The 26,679-nt window shown below is 49.2% G+C and overlaps 1 protein-coding gene across 2 annotated transcripts in view; it reads left to right on the top strand.

Moving 5' to 3' along the window:
- Positions 1-26,679, top strand: part of GRIK4 (glutamate ionotropic receptor kainate type subunit 4) — a 276,706-nt gene that overhangs the window by 225,989 nt on the left and 24,038 nt on the right. For both annotated transcript variants that reach the window (XM_030538143.1, XM_030538142.1), the window contains exons 11-13: positions 2,772-2,879; positions 3,983-4,186; positions 25,012-25,125. In XM_030538143.1, coding sequence (XP_030394003.1) covers positions 2,772-2,879; positions 3,983-4,186; positions 25,012-25,125 — 426 coding nt within the window. The remainder of the gene's footprint in view (positions 1-2,771; positions 2,880-3,982; positions 4,187-25,011; positions 25,126-26,679) is intronic.

Here is a 26,679-nt window from a genome sequence, read left to right as displayed (position 1 = left end):
TGCAGAGCAGATACAGTATGAGTTACTACACGCTGCCATATGGTTTCTCTATTCACTCTCCAACCTAGACATGCCACCTCTAGGAAGCAGAGGGGAAATGCCTTATGTATGGCCCTGATGTGGGGTGCACCAAGCGCTTGCTGCCCATTGCCTGGGCACACGCTGCCCTAAGAAGGTGTTTTACTGGAAGAGAAGAGCAGTGAGTTTGGACCACCAGGGCTGCCTAGAGAGACATCGCATGATCAGCTACGGGCAGAACCAGCAAGAGTTGCACCTAGAAGGGCAGGGAGCAAGCAGAGGCCAATCAGGACCTAACAGGCCAAATAAAAGGGCTGGTTGCTTCTACCAGGAGCCAGTTCTAGGTGAAGCCAGGTCAGGGAAGAGTGGCTTGCCCTGCCCTAACCTGGCTTGGTCAGAGGCCTAAGCTCAACAGCACTGACCATGGGTCTCTAGGAAGGACAAATGGATATTTTATGGACTTTAACACTCAGGTGGCTATTCAGCATTAATTTGTTTTTCTGCAAATCTGCTCTGCGAGCACTTTGACAGCCCAGTCAGTCCCTTGCCCCTGTGCAGAGACTACAGACCAAGTCGCCCTGGTTCTCAGTATTTCCAAGCGTTTCTTCATCACTGCCCCATTGCCACGTACGACTTGTGCCTCCTTATGATGTGGGGACGGGAGGCGGACGCAACAAACTTGCTTTAGGGGACACCACTTTGAGGTCAGTTAGCATTTTGAGGTGGATTTGAACTAGCATCCTAGAAGTGAAAGAGCTTGCTTCCTGTTCCCAGCTCTTTGAGGCACCCAGTCCTTACTTATTAAGGAAGCGTTGCTGTTATTTCAGATTGCATTTGGATTATGAAAATGAGTTGAGAAATGATGCTGGATACGCACGGGTTATCAGACATGAGTCATGCTGGTGGAAAAGTACTGCCAGGAAAAGCCACTGACCTCGCAGGGCCAGTTCCTCAGCTGGGGTAAATCAGTGTCACTCAGTTAATTTCAAGGGTGATGCACCAATTTACATCAGTTCAGGATCAGGCCTGTAATTAGAGCTAGTCGGGAATGTTTTGATGAAACGTTGTATGTCAGAAAAAGCAGAATCATTGAAATCAAAACTTTTGTGGAAACTTCCAGTGAACTCAGGGTCAAGTCCTGCTCTGCCTGATTCAAAGCTGGGGCCTGAATCTGGGTGTCTCATATCCCCAGTGAGTGCCCTCACCACAGGGGATTGGTTTGTGAGCAAGTCTCTGTCTCATTCTGATGCATAACAAAAACAGATTTTGAATCCTCTATTTTTTTGCTACCTGGAATTCCTGTTTTCCAGCCAGTTCCACCTATAACCTACATTACCTTCCTCCGTTTCTCTCTAAAATAATTAGATTACACTTGGCACAAAGGGAAGTGGATTCATTCCTACCACCCTGCCAATCAGTGTCCAAGTCTGCTTGGGTCAGTACTAGAGCATCATGGAACAGATGATCTTTGCTACAAAGAGTTGCTTGCAGGCACCCGAAACATTATGAGGTTGTCACCTAGCTATTAGGGCAGCAGTAAAAGACAACTCACCTCAGCACGGTCAAGGGATTTACTCCACAGTCAGCTTTGAAACATGCCGAGGGCTGGGATCTTATAAGGCGCGGAGAGGCTTCCCAGTGGGACTCTGCCAAGGGTGGAATGGTTGAAACCTGATGCCTGTTACATGACCTTGTTGTGGCATTCTCTTGGACACGCATGTCGTAGCCTCAGGTAGGATTTATGTCTCTCTTCCATGCTGTTGGACAGGAAATTGGTTTTAATGCAGTAACACTGAGGTTTGGATAAGGTGGCCTGGTCTCTGTGTAGAATTGTGGGGGTTGATTGGCCTAAGTGCTGTTAATTAATCTTCAGGTGGCAGTGTGGGTGGGGGCTCGGGGAGATTAGTCACAGTGCAGTGCTGCTGAGGCTGTGGGTTAGTTTCTAAGCACGTTGTTAAGGTGACACCAGATGGCGGGGTTACAAGACGTTCGTGTCAGCACCGTACCGGTTGGGTCTGATATTTGGTAATGGAGGCCAGGAGGCTGCGATACTACTTCCTGTAGGGCTTCTCCTTATGGATCTCAGAGTACTTTACCGTGACTTGAGCCTATTGGCACCCTTTGAGGTCAGTCATGTATTGTGATCCCCTTCAGATGGGTAGCTGGGAGGAAAAGTCACTTGCCCGAGACTGCCTGGTGAATCAGCGTCAGAACCAGGAATGGAACTCCCGAGGTACAATCCTGGTGAGGAGAAAGCACTGTGGTTTCTCTGAGGATGAATCACAGGTGGGGTATAGCACTGATCCCACCTAGCTACCTTGGGCTAAAACCACAGGGCCTTGTCTCCACTGGGATTTTACAGTGGGATAGCTCAGATGCGTAGTTACTTTGTGTTAAAAACACATCAGTGAAGACGAAGCTTTAGTCCTGGTACATCAAATAGCAGTAAGCACCCCATCCCCCTCCTGTGCACCTCTCCAAATCAGGTGCCTGGCTGTGGTCACAGTATAGATGCCTGGATCAACCACTGGTAATTTGAACCTGGGTGGTTCTTAGCGCTGTGGCGTGTGCCAAGGCTGCCTACCAGCGGAATAATTTCTCTGCCATAATGTTGGTAGGGTGCACTGTAAAGGTAATGGAGCATTAATAAATATCTTTCACAGGGCTGGCCTGATCATTGTCAGTCCCAGGAGCCATATGGCGGACACGTATGGTACTTTGCACTATAAATTTCATTATTCTGCTCTTTACAGATTGGCCACTGGCACATTTCTGAAGGACTTACCATGGACAACAGAATCTTCTCCTCCAACATATCGGATAGTCTCTTCAATACCACTCTCATCGTCACCACCATCCTGGTAAGTGAGGGGGTCACTGGCAGTTCCCGTTAGCTCTTCTCCAACCCGGCGTCTAGGGATGTCATTCTCAGTCAGCCAGGATATTATTCCCTTCTTCCACCCCGCCTCTGCCCCCTACATTCAGCGCTGCACGCTGATTTCATAAAGAACAGACGATCAAATCTCTAATTACAGCACTGAGGACAATTTATGACAGTGTAATTAAACTCAAGTTGATGTTTCATATGGAAATGATATTTGATGAGTTCAGAAGCAGCTGGGGAGAGGGCTGTGATGGGGATGAGTTGCAATTTTAAATTCATCTCCGAGTGATGTTCTTGTTCCGGATACAGCTGTTAGGTGGGGCAGGAGAATTGTCCCTTCTCTCCATAAAAATTACTAAAAATGAGTAAGATGAAGATAACTGTAATAGACTGGGACTGTGAGGGTGCAGTCACCACCATCCTCACCTTACCAAGTCTTTGCTGCCTGCCCGCCATCTTGCCCAGAGTCCACTACCCCCCCTGAGGTTTTACCAGTGCCCCTGCTGCTAACACATACACACCCGTGAAACACGATGGGAGGTGAGCTCTGCTTGAATCAAGACCCAAACTGCAGCAGATGTGTCCTTATACTGCCTTTCCCTCCCTAACTCTCCAGCCACCAAGCCTGTGATTATGGAAGGCAGTTTGACTCACACAAACCCCAGCACAATTTAGAGCAGCCTTGGGGCTGCTCTAAATTATTTCCAGCTAATTCAAGATTGTTGGAACTGTGGCCACGCCCTATAATGCCCTCTACACCTTGGTAGATCAGACATGTCCAGAGAATTCCACCAACACAGGAAGGATCAGGAGCAAGTGTCACAGAACTGCCTACACTTTCTTTACACTACCTAAGGATTTTCCTAGGCCAGCAGAACTGGTACTTGAAGGAAGCTTTTGGTCCCCTCTTGCACCCCAATCCCACAAAGAGATCAAAGGGACAGAGAAGGACTGAAGATCTGGCCAGTATCTTTTGCCAGAGCTCCCTTCCTCAGCCCTGCTTACTGATTCATGCTAAATGCAGCGCTGTTGTGATCCCATGGCTAAGATGGGAATGACAGCTGCCCAGTTTCGATGCAGGAAAACCCTTATTTAATGCTGAAGGAGAACCACCAGGTGCTGGAGGGGAACGACCGCTATGAAGGCTTCTGCGTGGACATGTTGAAGGAGCTGGCGGAGATCCTGCACTTCAACTACAAGATCCGCCTGGTTGGTGATGGGGTGTATGGCGTGCCCGAGGCAAACGGCACCTGGACTGGCATGGTCGGAGAGCTCATTGCTCGGGTAAGTGAGACAGCCTTTATAAGACCTAAATAACTCAACAGCAAAAGGCTTCAGTACTTATAAGGGATCATAAGATGATGATGATGATGATTGTGATTTTATTCAGTACATGAAAATCTGACATGAAGATCTGCATTAAAAGGGGTTTTTTCATAATTGTAAATGCATTTTAACTCACTGCGACAGTGTTCCTAGTGGTTAGAGCAGGAACTAGACTTGCTGGATCCTCCTTGCCTTTGCTGCGTTCAGGAATGTGATTTCATGATTGAAGTAGGGACCTGGGAGCCCTGAGTAGAGCTGGTTGGAAAATCATTCCACCCCCACATGGAAAATTGCAATTTTTCATTAAAAAGAAAAGCACATTTTGGCAAAAAAAAAACAAAAACCAAAACCACAAGTTTAGGATTTTCAGACAGAAAGTTTTTGATGGAAACAACAGTTTCTGAAAAAAAGCAGACACTTTCTGCAAAAAATTTTATTTAGCTAGCAATCAAAATTCTCATAGAAAAACAGTTTCAGCAAAAACTTTTCAATGAGTCTCACGCTTTGGACCCAGCCTGGGCTCGTGAGGTGGGGGGAGGGATGTTATCTGGTGTTTGGAGCAGGAGGCTAGAAGTCAGGATTCAGGGTCTATTTAGAAAGAGGCCTAGGAGTCATGACTGCTGGGTTCTGTTCCTAGCTGTGGCCGAGAATGTTGTCCTGTGGGTGGAGCAGGAAACCTGAGGTCTTTGCTGGGTTCTGTTTCTGGATTTGCCAGTAACTCTGCATGTGTGAGTGTGGGCAGTCTGTGTCACCTCTCCATCCTTCAGTTTCCCCCCACTAGCAAAATGGGATAATTATCCTTTCTTCGGAACCCTGAGGCTTAAATAAATATGGTTTGGAAAATGCTTTGAGGTCCTTGGTAAAACCAGGTACATAAGAGCAAATGATTAAGAGTGGTATTATCGAAACCTGTATTGGTTTGCTCACTGGCTCGGTGCTTGTGAGAACTGGAGTGCAGAACTCAGCTATGGAAATCACCATAGCTCCATTAAAATCAGTCTAAGGTAGTTATCTGGCCCCAGTCACTGTAGTAATTGAGTGCCTCACAATCCTGAGGGTTTGTCCACGCGAACATTTAGCTTGCAGCAAACTGGCTTTGTTAGCCCTCTTTAATCAACTCCTGTTTCAAAGTGGTGGAGGTCAAAGCACACTAACCAGCTGTTAGCACGTGTCAGCAGGGTGCATGCGGCCAGTTAGCGTGTGGCAGACTAGATTGCCGCCCCAGTTTGCTGCAAACTAAATGGTCTTGTAGACAAGCCCCCAATGTATTTATCCTCTCAACACCCTTGTCCCTATGAAGTAGGGGAAGTACCATTATCCTGAGGCACAGAGTTTAAATGATTTGCCCAGGAAGTCTATGGCAAAGCAATTCTTTCAAGCTAGCATCCTACCTCCTAAACCATCCATCTTCACCATGGAGATACGGAAACTGACCCCAACTGCAGTTCTGGCCTCTTCTTTTTTATTTTTTTTTATTTTCTGTCTGATTGTTTGCAAATCCTCTGGGCTGTTGGCAGAGATTTTATCCATCTCTAGCGATATATAAAACAGCGCTGCGACATTTCTTTTGGAAGGTGCGGAGGAAAGCACACACAGCAGTGTGTGATCTCGGTAAACAAAGGGAAGAAAGAAACACGCCTGTGACATTTTTGGCCTACTAACCTTGACAGTGCCTCTCTGTTAAATGCTAACTGCTGATTTTGGGGGACATAAGTGTTTGAATCACCTCCGCACAGAAACAAAGTATTTATAACTCATTTAACTTTAGTTCAGGAGGGTTTTAGTTCCTGTGCCAAGAGGACTGAGCTGGAGAAAACAGAATAAAGAGAAATGCCTGCTAGGCCTTGTTCTTTCTAGGCCAGAAGCCAGTGGAATCTTTCAGTTGCCTTCAGTGGGCTTTGGTTCAGACCCTACCAGGCAGTGAAGGGGTACTTCCTACATCCGGGGTCGGCAGCCTTTCAGAAGTGCTGTGCCATGTCTTCATTTATTCACTCTAATTTAAGGTTTTGCGTGCCAGTAATACATTTTAACATTTTTAGAAGGTCTCTTTCTATAAATCTATAATATATAACTAAACTATATATGCGGGCACGGGGGCATCCCTGTGCTTTTCAAAATGGTGTCCCTTGTGTGGGCTACTGGCAAAATCATGTCCAGTTTTGTCTCAGTAGCAAACAGGGGACAAACTGTTTAAAAACTGGACTGTCCAGTTTAAAACCAGACGAGTGACCTGTCTAGGCATGACTGCTGTAGAAATAATAATCATAATTCACGAGAGACTGAATAATAATTCACTTGGCAGAACTCCCAGTCTAGACATCACTGTACATGCACCATTGCACGTCTCTAGCCAGACACAATTTTTCTTACCTTTTTAAGGCCGGGGAGGACCATTACGATTATCCAATGCAAGGCGGGGGGTGGGGAGGGGCATGGTCCTAGTGGCTAACAATTGGACAAAGACTCAGGAATCCTGGATTCTATTCCTAACTCTGTCACTAGCCTGCTGGATGACCTGAGGTTAGTCCCCTCACCTCTCAGTGCCTCGGTTTCCCCATGTGTAAAATGAGGATAATGCCACTGATCTCCTGTGTAAAGTGCTTTGAGATCTATAGATGAACAGTGCTATGTGAAAGCTAGGTATTATTATTATTATTTATTATGAGGTCTGAACTCCTATGTACTAAAGGCCATTCACCCAATGTCTGCCAGGAGCTCACTGGGGTGAGTTGCACTGCACAGATCACGCTGCTCCAGTGTAAATCATGCCTACGCTCGAGGTTTGCACTTGTGAAGCTAAGCAGTGGCTGCAACGCCAGTATAGATAAGGCCTAAGTCAAAGCCACCAAACTCTGCTGCTCACATCCCTTCCCATTCTAAAGGCCTGAAGTATTCCAGTCCCATGCTCGCGGCTAAGTGTTTGCAGGATCTGAGCCTTAGTGGCCATAACTGCAAATCGGGCTCTTCAATGCCAGAGAGGTAAGATTTTGGAATGTGACTTTTCTTGGCTGATCTGGCAGGACTAGATGAAGAGGAACCTTCCCCACCCATGAATGATTATCAGTAACTACAAGTATCAGAGGGGTAGCCGTGTTAGTCTGGATCTGTAAAAGCAGCAAAGAATCCTGTGGCACCTTATAGACTAATAGACGTATTGGAGCATAAGCTTTCGTGGGTGAATGCGCACTTCGTCGGGACATGCATCTGACAAAGTGGGTATTCACCCACGAAAGCTTATGTTCCAATATGTCTTGTTAATCTATAAAGGTAAGATTGTCAGTCAGCCCCTTCTTGGCCCCTGTATGCTGGATAAGAGGGCTAAGGTGGCGTAAAGGAGCCTTAAATAATCCATATCTGGCCAGGAGAGGATTTTCACAGCATAGTCCCTGTGAATGACAGAGGGAAGGCTGCCCTCTGAGGGTCCCCTCAAAAGCCCTGGCAAAATTGAAGCAGTGGGCAAGAACCCTGTGGAGATTCCAGGCAGAACTGTGGCCCCCAGGGCAGCTCCAGGAGGCTGCCAGATAGGTCCCCAGAGCTGTCTAAGTTATTCCAGGGACCTCTCCAGCCTCCAGCTCTCAGAGCAGCCCAGAATCAGGGCACAAGGTTTTTAAAGCCACCATAACCCCTCCTAGGATCACACCCCTTGACTGAGTTCTGTGCTGTTCAGTGAGGCATTTTCCATAGTAGTTCAGACCTCTTGTCCTTCAGCTATGTTGCCATACCTACAATGGTGGCCAATACCTGAAGGTGCAGAAGAAGGCAAAGCACCTAATTGCTTGTGCAGTGATGTACAGTTGTTTGTGCAGTGATTCCTTCCTGACCCCTGCAAGAGGTCTATTAATGGCCAGAAGCATCAGATTTGGTTACTGTGCTCTTAGCCTAGGACGGTCAGAAAATTATCCATCCCTTTTTTAATATCCTGCTACAGTATTTGACTTGATGACCCCCAGCCCCTGGGGCACTGAATCTCCACAGAGCGGCTAGGTGCTGGAAGGAAAAAACATTTCATTGTATTGCTTCTAATTTAACCAGCCATTGATTAAATCTTTCGTGCTGGTAATTCTATTATGGCTAATTCTTCAGGGCCCTAAGATATGACTGAAAAGGATGCTATAGAAATACAAGTTTGTTATTGACCCAAATAGGCAAGTACATATCTATTGACCTGCGTGCAAAACTAATTAAAAGCTGAGGAACACGCAGATAGGATGTCTCAGGAGATTAGTGAAAGGGCCGTCGTCTTTCATATGTAGGTCAGCAGTTTGGATCCAGCTCAGGCCAGTGGTCACATAAAAGTGTTACCTTCTGATGGTTGTTTGACGGAGGTAAAATTAACATGGGAGGACTCCACCCAATTCCTAATAAAAGTATCCATATTTCCCAGAAACCACTCCGCTAATAGGTGCCTTTGTGACTCAAGGGCCATGAAGACTGGCCTCCTTTCTCATCCTTAGGGGTGCACTCAGGACTGAAGCACAGTAGCAAGACAGCGTCAGACCTTCCTTTGCTATTCCTGCCCTGTGGCTGGATTGAAGACTTCAGTCTCCAGTTGTCAGGCTGATACCTTGTATGAGCACTGACTATCACAAGGAAACAGGGAAGAATAACACAGCTCGCACCCTTAGTGTTCAGCACCCTAGCCTGCAGGGATGGGCTGAGAGAATATGTCTCTTTTTTTTTTCCTTTTTCCTTTTACAATATCATCTCTCACTTTGAGTCCCTGATGGTTCTCTCATCCTCAAGCCGGAATGCATTCACTAGCCTGAGACAAGCCAATAACTGTATTTTCAAGGTAATGTGACAGCTTCCTCTTTATTCTGATACAACTGCACTGGCTGCCTTTTGGTAGCGAGTGGCCGGCTGTGCTCAGTGTCTGTATGTCATCTTGTGATGAGACTTCAGGGACTAACTCCTGTGCTGTGACAGCGCTGGGGAGCAAGGTTTGCTGTGGGGGATTCAGAAGCAACAGCTATCAAAGGCTTCCAATCCACCTGTCTCTCATCCCTCATTTTCATAAAGAATGAGGCTAAACTAAGGGACAAGTTGCTCAGTATACAACTTAATCAGCAGGAACTTAAGCTGCAGCGTCGCTACAAGTCACCCCTGTCGTCCTCATGGTTTATTTATTATATGTGTTGTGGCGGCTTGTAAAAGGCTCGAAGCAGGGATCAGAGCCTCATCGTGAGAGGTGCTGCACTGACCTGCAGTAGACAGACCCTGCCCCAAAGCATTTACCATCTAGGTTAACAACAAAATGCAACAGGGGGAAGAAACAAACTGCTAGCAAGGGAGGATGAGGTAACAACTGTATAAGCATGTTCCCCAGCAGACTAGCTGTGCACTCAACATAGGCATCATTTCAATCATCTCTCGAAAGTGCCTGGTAGTGGTATATCTATTGGGTTCCGAGAACTGGGCGGGCGGGAGCCCGCCCACTGCTAATGGATCCTGCCCCCCCCCCCCCAGCCTAAGGGGAAGACCCACAGGACCACAGAACCCACTGATTACGGGGGACAACTAATAAAAGAACAGGGACAGGAGTGCTGTCAAAGGGTCATAAGAAGGGAACCTGACGGGGACACCGAGCAGAGAACCCCGGACAGCGCCCATTGCCCCTCGAAGGCGTCAAGGGAGCCAGTGGACGCTGCCCAGAGGAACTCCGCCTGGATATGTGAACGGACCATGGATCGGAAACAAGCCCCACAGTCACTGGTCGTGGTGTATCTATTGGGTATCTGGGAAGTGGGCGAAGCCCGCCCACTGCTAAAGGATCCCCCCCCAGCCTAAGAGGAGGGACCCACAGGACCACAGAACCCACTGATTACGGGGGACAGCTAATAAAAGAACAGGGACAGGAGTGCGGTCAAAGGGTCATAAGAAGGGAACCTGATGGAGACACCGAGCAGAGAACCCCAGACAGCGCCCACTGCTCCTCGAAAGCGTCAAGGGAGCCAGTGGACGCTGCCCAAAGGAACTCCACCCAGTTACGTGAACGGACCATGGGTCGGAAACAAGCCCCACAGTCACTGGTCGTGGTGTAGCGGGTTGGTTACCTGCTCCTGCCCTGAGGGGTTTAAAAAGGGGCCTGGCAGGGCTTGAAAGCTGCAGCTCTAAAAGCTGGGCTGATTGGGGAAGTAGCCGCAGCTGGGCCACACCTTAATCAGGCCTCAGCTTGCCTGTATAAAAAGGCCAGGGAAGCCAGGAGCAAATAGTCTCCCTCTGGCTGTAGAGGGAGAAGGGCCTGGCTGCAGGGAGCTAGACACAGGGTAACTGAGTGAAGCAGGGCTGGGGAAAGGCAGAGGAGCTGAGGAGCTCCTGTCTGGAAAGGCCCAGGCTGCAGTCTAGCATAAGGCCAAGAGGTAGGAGGGGTTGCAGCGGGCAGCCCAGGAGTAAGCAAAGGCAGCAGGTCCAAACCCCTTTGCCTGTGATGAGTGGCTGATACTGCAGTCTGCCGCATTGAATGGGGGCTAGATGGAGACTGGGCAGTAGCCAAAACTGAAGCAAAGTGGGGATAGTGGGTTAGGGGTTTCCCAGAGAAGGGATACCCAGATTGGTGGGGGACTGCCAGGGGGCAGCACCCTGTGATGGAGTAGGGGCTGTCTGTGTGGGGAATGGGAGAGCAGGGGAGGACTTTAGGGGATGGACGAGACCGGAGCCTGTAACCTGAGCTAGGTAAGGGAGGGGAAAGGTCAACACCTTTGCCCGGGAAGGGGGAAAAGGAAGGCAGTGGCAGGAGGGAAGCAGTTTGAGTTTGGGCTTGGGGCTGGATGGGCGGAATTCAGGGGATCCTAGCTAGGATCCAAGCACCCTGAAAGCTCAGAAGGACTCGGTGGAGGGGTCCTGACTGTGCCTCCAAGCTCTGCTGTAACCCGTGTTCCTGTTGTCCAATAAACCTTCTGTTTTACTGGCTGGCTAAGAGTCACTGTGGGTCCCAGGAAGAGGCGTGCAGGGCCGGACTCCCCCACACTCCGTGACAACTGGTGGCAGCGGTGGGATATACTGCACCCCGTGGACGGCGCTTCCTGCAGTAAGAGACTGGGGAGCAGTAAAACGAAGGGGTGATTAACCCCCGGGAGTGTGTGCCCAGTGAGAAGGACTTTGCAGTAACAGGGTCCCCCTGGGGATTGCAGTGAGCGGTCCCAGGGGCGGAGGAGTCTGCAGCTCAACCCTGGCAGAGAGGTGGTGACCTCAAAAAGGGCTGGTGCACTAGGGGTTCCCCTGGAAACCGTGGGGAGCGGCGAGCACCCCGACCTGTGAGTGGCCAGCAGGAAGATGTATGCCAAGTGGTGCAAGTGCGACCTGCTGGAGCTGTGCAAGCAGAGGGGGCTGCGCCCGGGGAGACGCACCAAGGACCAGCTGATTGCCCAGCTGGAGCAGGGACACCGCATGAATGAACGGAGCCCTGTCTCTGAGGGAAGCAGCCGGGCAGATGCAGCGCAGGCACCAGTGTCTGTCCCCACTGGGAGTGGTCAGCCGGTGGACGAGGGCTTCCCGAGACCCCCCCTTCCTAGGCCTAGGGGAAGGGCGAGGAGGAGCCCAGTGAATACCGAGGGCACCGTGACCCCCCCGGCCAGCAGGGGAGCCTCCCGGTGAAGCTCACCCCCAGCAGGGGATCCTCCCGGTAACGCTCGGCATCCGTGGAGCGGATGCGGCTGGAATATGAAAGGGAGCTGAAACGGGAGGAGCTCAAGTTAAAGAGGCAAGAGCTGGAGGAGAAGGTGAACCAGCGGAAACATGAGGAGAACCAGCGTAAACATGAGTGGGAGGAGAAGGAGAAACAGCGCCAGCGTGAGTGGGAGGAGAAGGAGAAACAGCGTAAACATGAGCTGGAGCTGGCCCGGCTGAGGAGCAGTGAGGCTCCGGCTGTGGTGAGTGAGGGGGGACCCAAGCCTACAAAGAGCTTTGATAAGCACTTGCTGCCCCGGCGTAAGGAGGGGGAGGACATAGATACCTTCCTGACGGCCTCTGAGAATGCCTGCAAGCTGCACAGGGTTGTTGACCCTGCAGAGAGGATCGCAGTTCTCACCCCCTTACTGGACTCCACAGCCGTGGAGGTGTACAGCCGACTGAAAGGGGCGGAGGCAGGGGACTACGAACTGTTCAAACAGGCCCTGCTCCGCGAGTTCGGGCTGACTCCTGAGATGTACTGGAAAAAGTTCAGGAGCCAGCGTAAAACCCGTGAGGTCACATACCTACAACTGGTCAACCGGGCGCAGGGGTATTCCCGCAAGTGGACAGCTGGGGCCCAAACTAAAGAGGACCTGCTTGACCTATTCATACTGGAGCACCTGTACGAGCAGTGCCCGTCCGACTTGAGGCTGTGGTTGATGGACCAGAAGCCGGAGAACTCACAGCACGCAGGCCAGCTGGCTGACCAATTTGTGGACAGTCGGGCAGGGGATGGCCGGGAGGAGTCTCGAAGGAGCAATCCTGCCTCAATGCAGAGAGAGAGTCATCATGGGACCTCCTAAAGGGGGCCTATGGAGAACCCCCCCAAAAGGGGAACATCCAACGGCAGGTCCCTCCGACCCACTCAAGGGGACCCACGAGATATGGGCTGCTATCGCTGTGGCCAACGAGGTCACATACGGGCCCAGTGCCCCAAGCTCAGGGACAGACCAAGCAGACCCAACCCACAGAGGGTGGACTGGGTAAAAACCCAATCGGAGGAGGGGCTACATTCCCAGGAAAGGGGGGCTGGCAACATACCACCTGTGAAGGAGGGAGGAGGTCCCCAGGTCAGCTCCTCTGGGGGGCTGGATGCTCCAGGCTCCGGGTTTTTGGTTTACCAGGTGGGAGCGGGGCTGCCCCTCCGGCCTGCAGAGGGCGCTCCTGGCTGATAGTGAGCTAATTCCCAGGACAATCAGGTGGAGGCGCTGCAGGGGTGATTCCGCACGTCTACAGGTGGGTACAAGAACAACTCTTAGGGTTAGCTGTGATGGGCTGAGATAGTATCTTTCTATGGGGGTGTGCAGCACCCAGGATGATGGAGACCTGGTCCTCCGGGTGCTTCCACACTATCATGGGGGTCTCAATGGACCACAGCAACATAAGAAAAATGATAATGCATTCCAACAAGGTGGGACAATCAGATTAGTGTGGAGCTTGTAAAGCTCATACTGACTTCCCTAGGGGTTCAGACTCCCACTGACAGGGAGACAGGCCCTGCTTAGAGAGGAGGGTGCAGCGGATGGCGGTAGGTGGAAACACAAGGAGTACCAGCTGCAGAGCTTGAGCTGACAGCCAACACAAGGCTGGCCCTGCAGCACCAAGTGTACTAAGATGCCTTCAGTGTGAAAGGGACAAATACTGTTGATTCTGTTGTGATCAAAACCATTTGGGAATGGGTGGCCTGGCAGGACTGCTGCCAGCCAATGGAGCTTTTCCCTTCAAGGTCACGGGCTTGACTCCAGCTACAGTCAGCAGCAATCCAAGTTCTTACCACTTGATGATTGCCTGGAATGTCAGTCATTTCCTAGTCAGAAGTGTGTCTATCACCACAATGGGCACCTCGGCAAACAGGCCAAAAATTGAATGGCATTCCCCTCTAGATGAAGGCTCATGTTCATTGGTGTATTGGAGGTACCTATTTTGTGGCTAAAGAGAGGATGTCAGTCTCTCAGGTCTAGCCTTTCACCAGCATGAATTTTGCTTAAGAGGGGAGAGGAAATCAAGCACAAAGCAAACTCTTTAAAAACCAGGTAAATTGCCGCTGGCAGCTGGGGCAAACGACCCGCATCCTCCCCTCCACTGGGTAGCAGTTTGTTCTTTACTGCCCAGTATCATAGGGTGTTGGTGCCAGGGTTCAGTTAGAAAAGCAGGGCGGAGGGATGGGGGTGTAGAGAGTACATTCGCGTGATACTGCATTGGCAGATCTGACTCACATTAAAACCACAAAAGACAAATAGGTTGAGGGGGTGGAAAGAAGAGCTAAAGAGGATAAGCAAAGGGAGTGTCACCGTCTAAGGAAGAGTCTGCCACGTGAGCCATGGACCCCCTGTGAGTAATTCTGTCAGAATTCCAACAGAGGTGTCTTTAATTGCCCTGCATTACATCCTGCAGAACTCTCCTCAAGTCACAGTGAGCTGCTTCTGGTCTTTACTCTGAATCCAAAGTAGAGCGCAGACGGCAGGTAGGCAGAAAGCATCAGTGCTGCTTTAAATAGGACCAGACCCTCTAGGATCCAGCCAACCTGGCTGCTCACCATGCTGGGTCCTGAACACTTCCTTGGAAGGATGGGGTAGATCCTTGCAATCAGACCCAAACTTGACAGGACCTGAGTGCAAACGTTAGGCTCCGATCGGGTGCAATCCGCACAGCATGCACTCAGGCTTGGTTTGGATCAGCCAGTCTCCCATCACAAAGCATGCTGACAACACCAACCCAGCGGGACCCGACTGCGGCCCCTTAAGTTTACGGCATGCTCTGAAATTAGGCCCAAACAGACATTTGGTGTAGGGCACCCTCAACTCTCATTGACTTCAATGGACGCTGAGAGCACTTGACATCTCGTAGGACCAGGTGAGACTGAAGGGCTTAGAGGATTGTTAAGGGAATGTGGAGTGTTTCACTGCTAGGCCACTGTTTGAATCCAGCCTGCTAGTGGCTGTTCGGTGCTCTGTGTGAAATTGTCATCTTGCTGTGTCCCAGTGGGTAAGCATCCACATCCCACAGTTCTTCACTCTTGCTGCTCCCAAGGACTGAAGGGGCCACCAGGGCTGGCTCCAGCTTTTCTGCCACCCCAAGTGGCCAAAAAAAAAAGATGAGCAGCGGCACTTTGGCAGCAGCTAAACTTCTTCGGCGGCCGTTCAGGGGCGAGTCCTCCCTCTCTTCCTCTTCGGTGGCAATTCGGTGGCAGGTCAAAGAGAAAGAGAAGGAATGAGGGACCTGCAGCAGAACTACTGCCGAAGACCCAGATGTGCCACCCCGATAGCAGACGGAGTGCTGCCCCTTTGAATTGGCCGCCCCAAGCACTTGCTTCCTACGCTGGTGCCTGGAGCTGGCCCTGGGCTCCACAGACTCAGCATTGGGGTTGAGAGACGCTGCTGGAGGCGGGGCTGGGGGGGAGAAGCTTGTCCTGCAGATCTCTGTGCTGTGGCTGAAGCAGAATTCAGCCCCTGAGGCTTTCACTCTATTCCCATTCACAAGCTGGCAATTCGCACACCCGCTTAGAAACAACAGCTCGGAGGGACTTTAAATAGTCCCTCGCTTCAAATGCATGTAACAATATCAGGTTCTAGGGCCCGATTCTGCTGTTCCCTTTGACTGCAATGGGAGGTGCAGCAGGTCCCAACAGGCTACTGTCAAACGCAGTGGGCAGCTGGAGTGTAAACAATCAGTACGTGGATCCATACAGCCCAGCCACACCCACGGTGCAATTCGGCAGATTTGGTCTGGTTGGTTGGCGCATCACACATTCCCTTGCAATGCTGAGCACACTCTAACCACTGGCCAGGTGAGCAGGCTGTCAGCTGAACAAACTCTACTATTAAAAACTCCTCGTCCAGCCTTGTGAGTCTACAGAGAGCCCAGCTGCATTGCAGACAGTGAGGAATGTAAAGCTGTGTCTACACTAGGGAGCCTGCGCCGCCATTGCCCCAGTGTAGACGCAGCGTTGGCCGATGGAAGGAATAAGAACACCACCTCCCCGAGTGACATTAGCTGTGTCCAGAGCAGCTCTCTTCCATTGGCACAGCTGTATCTACGCTGGGGTGGAGGGGCTGTTGGCATAGCTTTGTCACTAGGGTGTGTGTTTTTTTCACCCCCCAGCTGACATAGCAATGCCTGTATCAGTTTTAAGTATCAATCAAGCCTCAATATATTTGGTGGGATTAGGTGAAGGGGAATAAAGGCAGCAAGAAATAACCATCCCCCAAAAATGCTAGACTTGGAAAACAGTTTGGATGGCACAAAGCAGGTGAAAGAGGCAGGGTGCCACCCCAGCTACTAGGAGTTTTGCCAGATTAGTTATGTCATAGGGTATTTCAGATCCCCTCCCCTTGCAGCCAGGACCTGGTAGTTCAGAGGCATCAAAAAACCCATAGGAAGGTGGGGAATATTAGCCAAAGATTTCAGACTCTTTAGAAAGGCCTGGGGGAGGGGGATACAGGTGGGATTCTTGGGTCATAAGAGCAGAGAAAGCACAGGAGTGCAGCACAGCTGATTTCTGCCAGCTGTTGGTGCTGGCAGGATGCCTCACGTGGGAGCTGGAGGAAAAAGTGTCCACTTGGAGCAGCTGAGACAGGCTGGGGTGGGGAGACTGGGCCAAGTGCTTTGTGAGGCATGATTTGGCAAGGCTGTTTTTGTCCAAATTGGTTCTCCCATCCCTAGCATGGGGTGTAAAAATATCGCACACATGAAGCTGCTCCCTCAAATGCTGTGGTATCCTGCTCTATTAGGCACCATCCTTAGGCAAACCAGAATGAAAATTCTCCCCTTTGATGGACTTGATGGGTGATGAACCATGGAGACTGCTGCATCTAGATCATCTAGGTCTTCGGCTGGAATCAAGCCTGTTTCCATAGTGACTGAAGGTAGTTGCCATGTGATGGCACTAATTGGCCCTTAGTTGACAGTCTTAAGAACTGAATGAGTCAGGAAGACTGAAGCACCCTTTTCTATCTCAGACATGGTCCAGTGGCGAAGCACATGAGTGGGCACTGCAGGAGGAAACTTGTGCTGACATTAATCATCACGTCCCTGTTTCTGTGGATAAAACGACTGGATTTTTCAGAAGCTTTTAAGGGATTTAGGAGCAGAGATCTCATTGGAAGTCCAGGACTCTCACTCCTAAAGGTGCTTTGGAAAACCCAGTGCTTCCAGGCCTGTCAACCTAGCGTGTGTCACCGGGGTGAAGTCACACAAAATCATCTGCCCAAAACCACTAAGTTTTTGGGGCTTTCACTGAGTTTTGTTCCACCAGCTTGGCAGGAAGCAGGTGAGAAGTTGAAGGGAGGTAGGTTTGTGTCCAATGATTAGGGCATGGGCTTAGGCTGTGGGTGACCCCGGTTCATTTCCCTGCTCCACCAGGGACTTCCTGCATGGCTTTGGACCTTGCACCTCACTTAGTCTCTCTGTGCCTGAGTTCTCCATCTATAAAATTAGGATAATTATGCTCCCCCTGCTTCACAGGTGTGTTGTGAGGATCTAAAGTGCTTTGAGATCTAGTGATGAGAAATGCTCTATGAAAAACAGGCATTGCTATTATTAAGGGCCAGGGCAGGGATCATCTCCCAGGCCGTCCTAAGGGTCATGGGGAACTGGCATGAGTTTCTTTCTTACCAAACTGTCGACTGACATCACGCGCTATCTATCAACCTTAGTGTCAGGATGAGCCACATCTGCTTTTGCAGTGAGGGAGGTACCGGAGGAGAGAGCCAGGTCCTCGGGATGGAAAATCCCAGCATTTTACTTCTTCAGGCTGTTTAACAGTGTAACAGCTCAGAATCAAGGCTTAGCCTCACCAGTTAATAACATTCCCAGCTGCAGCGCGAATGCGATTCCGTGTGTGTGTTCAGAACACAGACAGCATTAATGCTTAATGGCAGCTTTAGTTAAGGCAGGTCATACATTTCATTTCAAACACCAGTCCACCAGGGGATCCTCTGATCCAGTGAGTGTTTTGTTTTCATTTCAGCAGTCTTCTGCTCTGGAAGCATCTGGCTGCGCTACAAAAACGCACTTTGTCTTTTCTGAGTTTATTTAACATTTATAGCTGGGACACAGCGTAGACAATGGCAGCATGAGACACACACATGGCACTTGGGCGGAGAGGGGGGAGGCTCGAGCTTGGGCAGTGCGCAAAAGCAGCAAGGAAGGAAGATGCATGTCTGCCCAAGATGTAGTGGTATGAAATCAAAATAACTTCTGCCTCTGTTCAAGTGGGGAGTGGGTGTAGAGCATTAATATTTGCGAAGCTCCAAGTGTTACTAAGATATATTGACCTCAGTGAGTCATGGGTTTTTTCCTCCCATCTCTCATGGCCATTTTGAGGCAAAAGGCACAAGCTCTAGTCAGATGATATTCAGGCACAGAGTACAAATGGGTACGGCTCACCAAAGTTTAATGCCATCAGAATGTAGCTCTGTGTGATTTCCCAGTGTGAGAGAGAGAGAGTGCCTCAGATACTACACAATAATAATAAAGAAATGAAGGCCCAGGTCCTCTGCATCACAGGGTTTCCACTCTGTGCATCACAGAGAGGGATGATTTGCACTAGATCTTGTGTAGGTTAAAGCAACCTGGGGCTGCTCTAAGGTCTGCCAGTTGGAAAGGTTGTGAAAGGAGTGTGTGTGAGCTGGGGATAGCTGGAGCACAGTAAACTCTGCCAGCATCTCCTGCTCACCTTTATTCCAGGGCTAAGGGTGAAATGGTGCTGGGTATGCCTGCTCCGCATCAGGTGAAAGCTCCCTGAGGGTGGGGCCTTATCAGCTGGCTAAGTCTGGCTACTTTACTGCCTCTTTGTACTGGTGCTTTAACATCAGGGGAGCTATGCTAATGTACACTAGTTGAGGAGCTGACCCTTGGTCAGCAAGTTTAGATGCTCAAAATAATTCCTGGCCAAGAGAAGAAAATGCTGAGAGTTTGTGTGCAAGGGGCCTATATTCAGATTAAAGGACACTTGTGATTCCTTTATATAGGTTTTTCTTTCTTCATCACTGAAGCTGGATATTTTAAAAAGAATAGTTTCTCCTATCTTCACAGTCTCAGGCAAACAGTCTTCAAATTTGTATAAACCTTTTCAATGTACAGTACAGGAAATAGGATTTACTGTGACACAGTAATCTTGGAACAAAGTCTTCCAGGATTGTAGAGGTTGCTTTGCTTCTTGCCAGGACAATCTGACTTAGTTTCTTCTCCCTCGGGGATGTTGTATCTAATGTGTAGCCTCTCCCCATATCTGACCATGATTCTCTCTTAGGGGTACTACTATCCTCACATAGTTAGTTGCTGAGCTCTCCTGCCTACAAGTAAGTCCACTGACTCCCTATCTTTTGCTCAACAGCTACCACACAGAAATTGTTCCTGGCACATGGGCGGAATTGATCTCACCGTTAGGTGGAGTCACAAACCTTCTTCTCCTTAAAGCACCAAGCTAGTGGTCCCCAAACTTTTTGTGGCCAGTAGCACATTCCAGTTTTCAGAAGAGTTTGGCGGGCACCAACAATTTTTCAAGGCTTATTTTGTATTTGTACATTAAGTAATATGAAAAACATCATAGTAAATATAACAATATATGAATCCAGAGAGAAGCCGGAGAGAAGCTGCAAGGACAGAGAACACCGGCGCACGCAGCCTGCAGCCCTGAATTTTCTGTCCCCAGCAGGCACGGGGCCGCGACTTCTCTCCAGCTTAAGCCACGGCCTCACACCTGCCAGGGACTGAGAACACCGGTGCCCACAGCCTGCAGTTCTCATTCCCTAGCAGGTGTGGGGCCATGGCTTAAGCTGGAGAGAAGCCACCGCCCCGCGCCTGCCAGGGACAGAGAACACCGGCGCCCACAGCCTGCAGCCTCGGAGTTGTCTGTCCCCAGCAGGCGCGGGGCCACGGCTTGTCTCCCGTTGGCCCCACGCCTGCTGGGAACAGAGAACACTGTGCCCACAGCCTGAGTTCTCTGTCCCCGGCAGGTGCAGGGCTGCGGCTTCTCTCCCCACTGGGCAGTAGGTGGGTGCACATAAATGCCCCGGTGGGCGCCATGGCACCCGCAGGCACCACATTGGGGACCACTGCACCAAGCCATTTATGCAGCAAGAAAGGTCATCATGCTGGCACAGTGGCTTCTTTGTATTCTCCCTTCTAAGCCTTTCCTCCCAACTTGTGTCACTGCATCTTGGAAAAGCGTGTTCCTGTTTCTGTGCTCAGTCATCTGCACTGGGTGTCTTTTGAGTTTCCACATGTGCCCCAGAATCCTTTGCACTGGCTGCCGCTGTGCTTTGGAAAAAGATGTTGCGGCAGCCAACACAGCACCATGGCTAAAGCTCAAGGTACCCACGGCTGAGATGAGATGGGGAAGTACCCCCCTTTGACATGGGGAGGGACCATGTACACGAAGCTCTGCAGCCAGAGAAGGGATTAAGAAAACTGACCTGTTGATTGATATGGGACAAGAGTATTCTTAGTGCTATTCCATTTAGCGCCTCAGATACAGTCTTTTTGGTGATCTCCTACGTGATCTATCTTAGGCTTCCCTGAATGGTAGAATTTCTTAGATACCATGGCATGCAGATCAATAGATCCAATCTTTGTATTGTAGTGGTACACCTCTACCCTGATATAACGCTGTCCTCTGGAGCCAATAGGTGAAATCGCGTTATATCGAACTTGCTTTGATCCACCGGAGTGCGCAGCCCCGCCCCCATGGAGCGCTGCTTTACCGCATTATGTCCGAATTCGTGTTATATCGGGTCGCATTATATCGGGGTAGAGGTGTATTTATATAATACCAAGTATCTAGACACCATGCCAGGTTATGATGATAGATACCTTTTAAAAATACCTTAGGTGGATAGCTGGATAGGTAGAAATTCCCACTGACCTGTGACTAATTCCAGTCTGAACTTCATAAGCATCATCTATAGCTGCCTCCAAACAGTCACAAAATCTGGCACTGGTTACTCCAATAAATCTTATGTGCCCAGAATGTGACATGAAGTGTAATTAGTCCTACCATATGTGCAGGGGACTGGGCTAGATGACTTCTTGAGGTCCCTTCCAGTTGTACGATTCTATGTCACCTTCTCAATCCATGCACCCTGCTAACTCATGGGTAGATTTTTGCTGCTCCACTAGCCTTTTTCTACCCCATTCTTCCTGCAGGTAATAAAGTAGAGCTCCAATAAATAAACATTTTGTTTTTGCTCTTGCTGCTCCTCCTGTATTTTACAGCCCTTTAGCCTGGAGACTATGAATGGAGGAAAGTTGTTTTTTTTTTTTGCCCACTTCTGCCAGAAGATGATTAATCCAGTTATTCTTAAGAAAATCCTGCAACAGCAGCAGGTTCAGGCAGCATGCAGAATGAAGCACACATGCAAATTTGGCATCTCGCAATGCATTACAACTAGGGCACGAATGTGGAGAAATAAGTCACATATTTTATCAGGCCGTCAAGGCTTTATAGTGTATTGACTGCCTTGCAAACCTTGTGAAACTAAGGGATGCCAAACACATGCTGCTTTTTCCCACCTGCATGACTGGGACAGCTTCCTCTTGCAAATAATAGAAACATATGTGAGCGAATAGTGCAGAAATATTCTCCTTCCTTGCATTCTGGATTTGTTTTATTTTCTCCTTCCTCTGAAGTATCAGAAATGGCCTTGGCTGGAGATGGGACACTGGAGAGAGAGGGGCTGAACAGAAATTCTTTCTCGGGTGCTTGGCTGGTGGTTCTTACTGATTGCCGTTTTCAGGGTGAGAAAAGGAAATTTTACCTAATCAGATTGAAAGGGACCAGGGCAGGGGGAAGGGGTCTTTGTGTGTTTGTGTGTGTCTGTTTTCTGCCTTCCTCTGCAACATAGAGCGCAGGTTGCTTGCCAGGATGATCTGCACATATTTCAATTCCCCGCCATTCCAGGGGCTTTGGGCATTGATGTACCTTGGTCCCTCCTGTTCTCGGCCTGTGGCACCCAGTAGTCTCTGAGGGCTGTGACTGGGCTCAGTACAGGAGTAACTGGGTGGGATGTGTGGAAGGGCGCATGAATGTGCAGGAGGTCAGACGAAATGATCTGCTGGTCCCTTCTGGTTTTCAGCTGTGTGCTTCTTCCCTATGCCGCCCTGCTCCACCCCAAAGCCTCCTCACAGAATCAGAGACCATGCTATGATAGGAGGTGTGTGCCACCTTTTATGGCCTCCCCAAATCCTGCCCCACATAACAGAACAGTCCTGGTTTCCCTGCATCTGTGGATCGCCAGACACCTGTGCTGGGGTAAAGGTGGGTGGGAAAGGCTGGCTTTGCCTCATTAAGGTAAATAAAACCTCTTGTGAAAAATAAATACATTTGGTGGGGGGGGGGGTAAGGTTCATAGCGTCCCTCACTTCATTTTAAGCTTTGGGAATTCGAGGGCGGTGGAAGGTGCAGTAGTGACAGCTGTGGAGGCTGAAATTCACTCCCCACCGAGCAGAGCCAGCGTGGGAACAGTAAGAAGAACTCCCCCATGCTGACCCAGCCAGCATTTTGGTGGCTTTGGTGACACGGCCACCATGTCTCTTCAACCTGCCACTTTACCATTGTATTGAACTTGGCAAACTCTCTTCTCTCGACCTGATGGGTGCTGGATAAAGGAAAGCACTGTTTCCTCCAAGAACAATAGTGCTCTTTAAAAGGCCCTTCCCTGCTCCCTTTGAAGTCACTTGATTTCAGTGGGTGTAGAATCAAGCCCATCACCCTTCTTTGGGGATTTGCACAAGTTGAAAAATGATAAAGATCTTTTTTTGAAAAAAACAAACAAACCTTGAAATAATCTTCATTCCACAAGGAGCAAGTTTGCGGGGGTTTCATGGAAATCTTTGGTTTAAAAAATGTTGTTTTGAAAAAGTTCAATTTTTTTTTATATTTCCTTTTCCCTTCCTTCTTTCTCTGCCTTCCCTTTCATCCTCTCCTCCTTCCCCCCCCATCTTTTTCTTCCATTTTGCCCATGAAAAAGTGGGGCAGGGGAGAGAGAAAAACAGAAGGATTTGGTTCAAAAACAATTTCAGAAAAACAAAGGTTGGCAAGTCCCTCCCCCTCCCCGGCTGTTTTCTGATTCAGAATATTTTTGTCCCCAAAATATTTGACCAGTGCTATTTGGGGCTCCTTTCTTGCTGATATTCTCTTTTTGTTTCTGCCCAAGAGGAGAACTGGTTGCAAAGACTAAATGGAATGTTTCATGGGGATGTGTTGGTTTCAACAGAGACAGACCAATTGACTCCCTCACTCTCTATTGCCTGATGGTTATCTCGCTGCCTTGGGATGGGCGAGCGTGAGGCTCAAATCCCTGCTCTGTTTGATTCAGAGAGATCTGCGATGAAAAACTCTGCTCTGATTCAGGCCGAGCTGGGTCTTGAAGCTATCTCCCCAACATCACTGGCCAGCACCCTAACCACTAGACCATAGTCTCACACCTTTGCAAATTAAAAAGCTCAAGTTTTGCTCTGTAAATGGACATTTTGACCCAATTCTGTTTTTTGCAAAAAAGTTCAAAAGCTTTCAGGTTTGTTCCACTCTGGAAACCTCAAAAATTGCTGCCAAATGGAAAGGGTCAGCTGCAGCCAAGAATATAAAAAGGATTTACTAGAGCTATTTTGTGACTTCTGTCCAAACTGCCATCTGTCTCTCAGATGCTCACAATCCACATCAGTGTCATTTTCAACAAGTCCTTCATCTCAATGTCACTTTCCTCCTTTACATTATCTGTCATCCTGCTCCTTGTCCCCATGCAAAGCTTGCATTCAAATACCTCTTCGGATGGTTGGGAGAGTTCGGAGCTGGTGCCAAACTCTTGCGATTTTATCAGCAATCTTACGAGTTTATTTAAAAAGCTCCATCTCGTGAAGTCAAGTGATTACATGAGACACTCAGCTTTCATTTGTTTTAAAAAGTATCTTTCTAGCCCGCAGGGTTGCAGTGGAGACACGCTTGAAAAATGTGACTTGAGCCACCACCTAAAAGTTCAAAAACTTAGAAGGTCACTGCAAAGAAACTATTTTTTATCTTGTGATTTTTAAGCCAATCTCATGTTTTGTTTTGTTTTTCGTGCCCGACTCATGATTTTTGAACTCTTGGGGTTGGCAGTGCTGCAGACTTTGTGGCTTGGGAGGCATCTCTAATGATCTTGTTTAAACTGTGAGCTCCCTCCTGTGGCACTCTGTAAGTAACAAGAATCCTGTTTGGAAAGACGACATGTCTTGTGGGGTCGGGCTTGTCTCCTCTTCAAACCATTACAACACTCAGTGGTTCTACAGCTGTTTTCATCCAAGTATCTCAAAGTGGCCTGGGTATGTGGTTAGAATGACAGACAACAGACTAGTTAAGTGTCTCATGGAAGGACATCCTTATGGTGTCTGACCTCATGGTCGACCACGGAGAAGATGGTGTGATATCACTGAGCAAGATCTCAGAGCTCTGAATGTGAATGACCATCAAAGGGAAAAATATGCCCACAGGTGGCAGGGGGTGTGGGGGGGTGTGGGGGGGGACAGTGAGAACAGCCAAGGACATCGATGGTCTATAGAGCAAGGGAGTAGAGTAGTATTATGCAGATGGATAAATTGAGGTAAGAGCATCTCGGAACTCCCTGTGCCCCTGCTTACTATGGTCAGGAAGAGGGGGAGAGCCTGGGAGGTGAATGTCTCAGAGCTCTGATTTTGAAAAAGGGAGAATTGGTCTTTGTTCTGAGCTTGACCTAAGGCTTGGTGAGGCTGGTAGAGCACTGACTGCTCCTGGACAGCAACGCACTCTGCAGTGATGTGGGGTGAAATTTAACCCATGCAGATTCCCTGCACAAGGCCTAGGCTCTGTCTAAGTGGGGCCGAGGCCTTACCCAAAGTTCTCTGCTCAAGGTGAAGTTACACCTAGGAGGGAAACATCCTGTCTCATTGAAGTCGATGGCAGAACTCTCATTGACTACAGCAAGGCCAGGATTTACCTCATAGTGAATAGGTTGGTCTCTCTGCCCGTGGGTTTTGCTGACTTTTTGGGGATGAGTCCTTTGGGGCTGGGGATCTTTCTGCCAGGGGCGTGGTTTCTCTTCCTCCTGGGCTCCAGCCTTTGGGGCAGGCTGTTGATCTCCTCTGCATTCCTTCCTCTTTAGAAAGCCGATTTGGCAGTGGCTGGCCTGACAATCACGGCTGAACGGGAGAAGGTGATTGATTTCTCTAAACCTTTCATGACTTTGGGAATTAGCATTCTCTACCGAGTTCATATGGTAAGAGACTTATTTTATAACCGTGTATGTCATTACAGTTATTTGCATGCAAACACACATAGTTCTAGAGGAATAATGAATGACTCAGACGAATATTTTGGTTTCTTATTTAAACGCAAATGTGCTGGACCCTCCTCCCCTCTTTCCCCTCCCCTCGACATCCTGTTTCAGTTGCATGGGTTCAGGGTAGAAAGACTACCATTCAGACTCTCAGTTCCAAAGCCCCCATGGAGCTCTCCCTGGTTCCAGGGGTTGCTCAGCGCACGGAGGACTGCACAATCTGCCCCTACCCAACTCAAAGGATGTGTATACACTGCAATCACCCACCCCCTCTGGCACCGAGTCTTGGTGCGTGGGTCGGCCAACGGGCTCGAGGAGCTTGGGCTGCGGGGCTAAAAATAGCAGAGTAGAGGTTGGGAGCCCAGGCTCCAAGTCCCATCCCCCTCGCGGGGTTTCGGAGCCTGGGTTCCAATCTGAGCTTGAATGTCTACCTGCAATATTTAGCCCCGCAGCCTGAGTCAGCTGCCCCAGCCCAGCGGCAGCCATGCTGCGGCTCTTTAATTGCAATGTAGGTGTACCCTAAGAGGCTGATCCAAAGTCAGTGGAAAGGTTCCCATTTGGTTCTGTAGGCTCTGGAGCAGGTTTCAAATGCAGCAGGTGCACTACCATTACCAACGCTGCAGCTTATTGCTAACCAGCCCTGCTACTTTCCAGCATCATTTCAAGGTGTTTCTGAAGACAAGCAGGATTGGGCCTGGTTAGTATTTGGATGGGAGACCTCTAGAGTTTGCTTATCTAAAGTACACGTCTACCCCGATATAACACGAATTTGGTTATAACGCGGTAAAGCAGTGCTCCGGGGGGGCTGCGCACTCCGGCGGATCAAAGCACGTTCGATATAACGCGGTTTCACCTATAACACGGTAAGATTTTTTTGGCTCCTGAGAGCAGTGTTATATCAGGGTAGAGGTGTATAAAGTGGTATTATAAACTAGGGGCCTGATCCTGTCATCCTTACTCACTTGTGGAGTAAGTTTGGATTTTACATCTCAAGTGGTCCCATTGATTTCAATGAAACTACTCAGAGCATAAGGTATAGCTCAGTATGAGTCAGTGTGATTGAATCTGGCCCTCAATAGAGGAACATCTAGGGTGTCAGAGGAGGCATTAGTGATTCAGATGGCTCTATGTCTGTACTGATCCAGTGCCCCAAGGAACAGTGCTGCTGGGTGGGGTTGTATTTTGTACAAGATGCAAAATAATATTACTTGGTATCATGCTTTTTCATCCTTAGATCTCAAGGCCTTTTATAAACATGGGCAGATATTATTGCCATATGATAGCTGGAAAAGTAAGGCACAGCAAAGTGAAGTGACTTGTAGGACAGGCAGCAAGTCAGTAGTGGTACTAGGAACAGAACCCCATGGAACAGACCTCCAAGTTTTGCCAGTTAATGCCTATATGAGCCACCTGAAGTCAGTTGAGCTTCCCAGGGGTAATGGAGGAGACTGTGGCATTGAGGTTGTTCATAACAAGATGCTGTAATATACCTAG

This window comes from Gopherus evgoodei, chromosome 19 (assembly GCF_007399415.2).
Source record: "Gopherus evgoodei ecotype Sinaloan lineage chromosome 19, rGopEvg1_v1.p, whole genome shotgun sequence".
In the NCBI taxonomy this organism is placed as follows: domain Eukaryota; kingdom Metazoa; phylum Chordata; order Testudines; family Testudinidae; genus Gopherus; species Gopherus evgoodei.
Note: the sequence above shows the minus strand (reverse complement) of the source record. Positions and strands in the feature narration are given on the sequence as shown.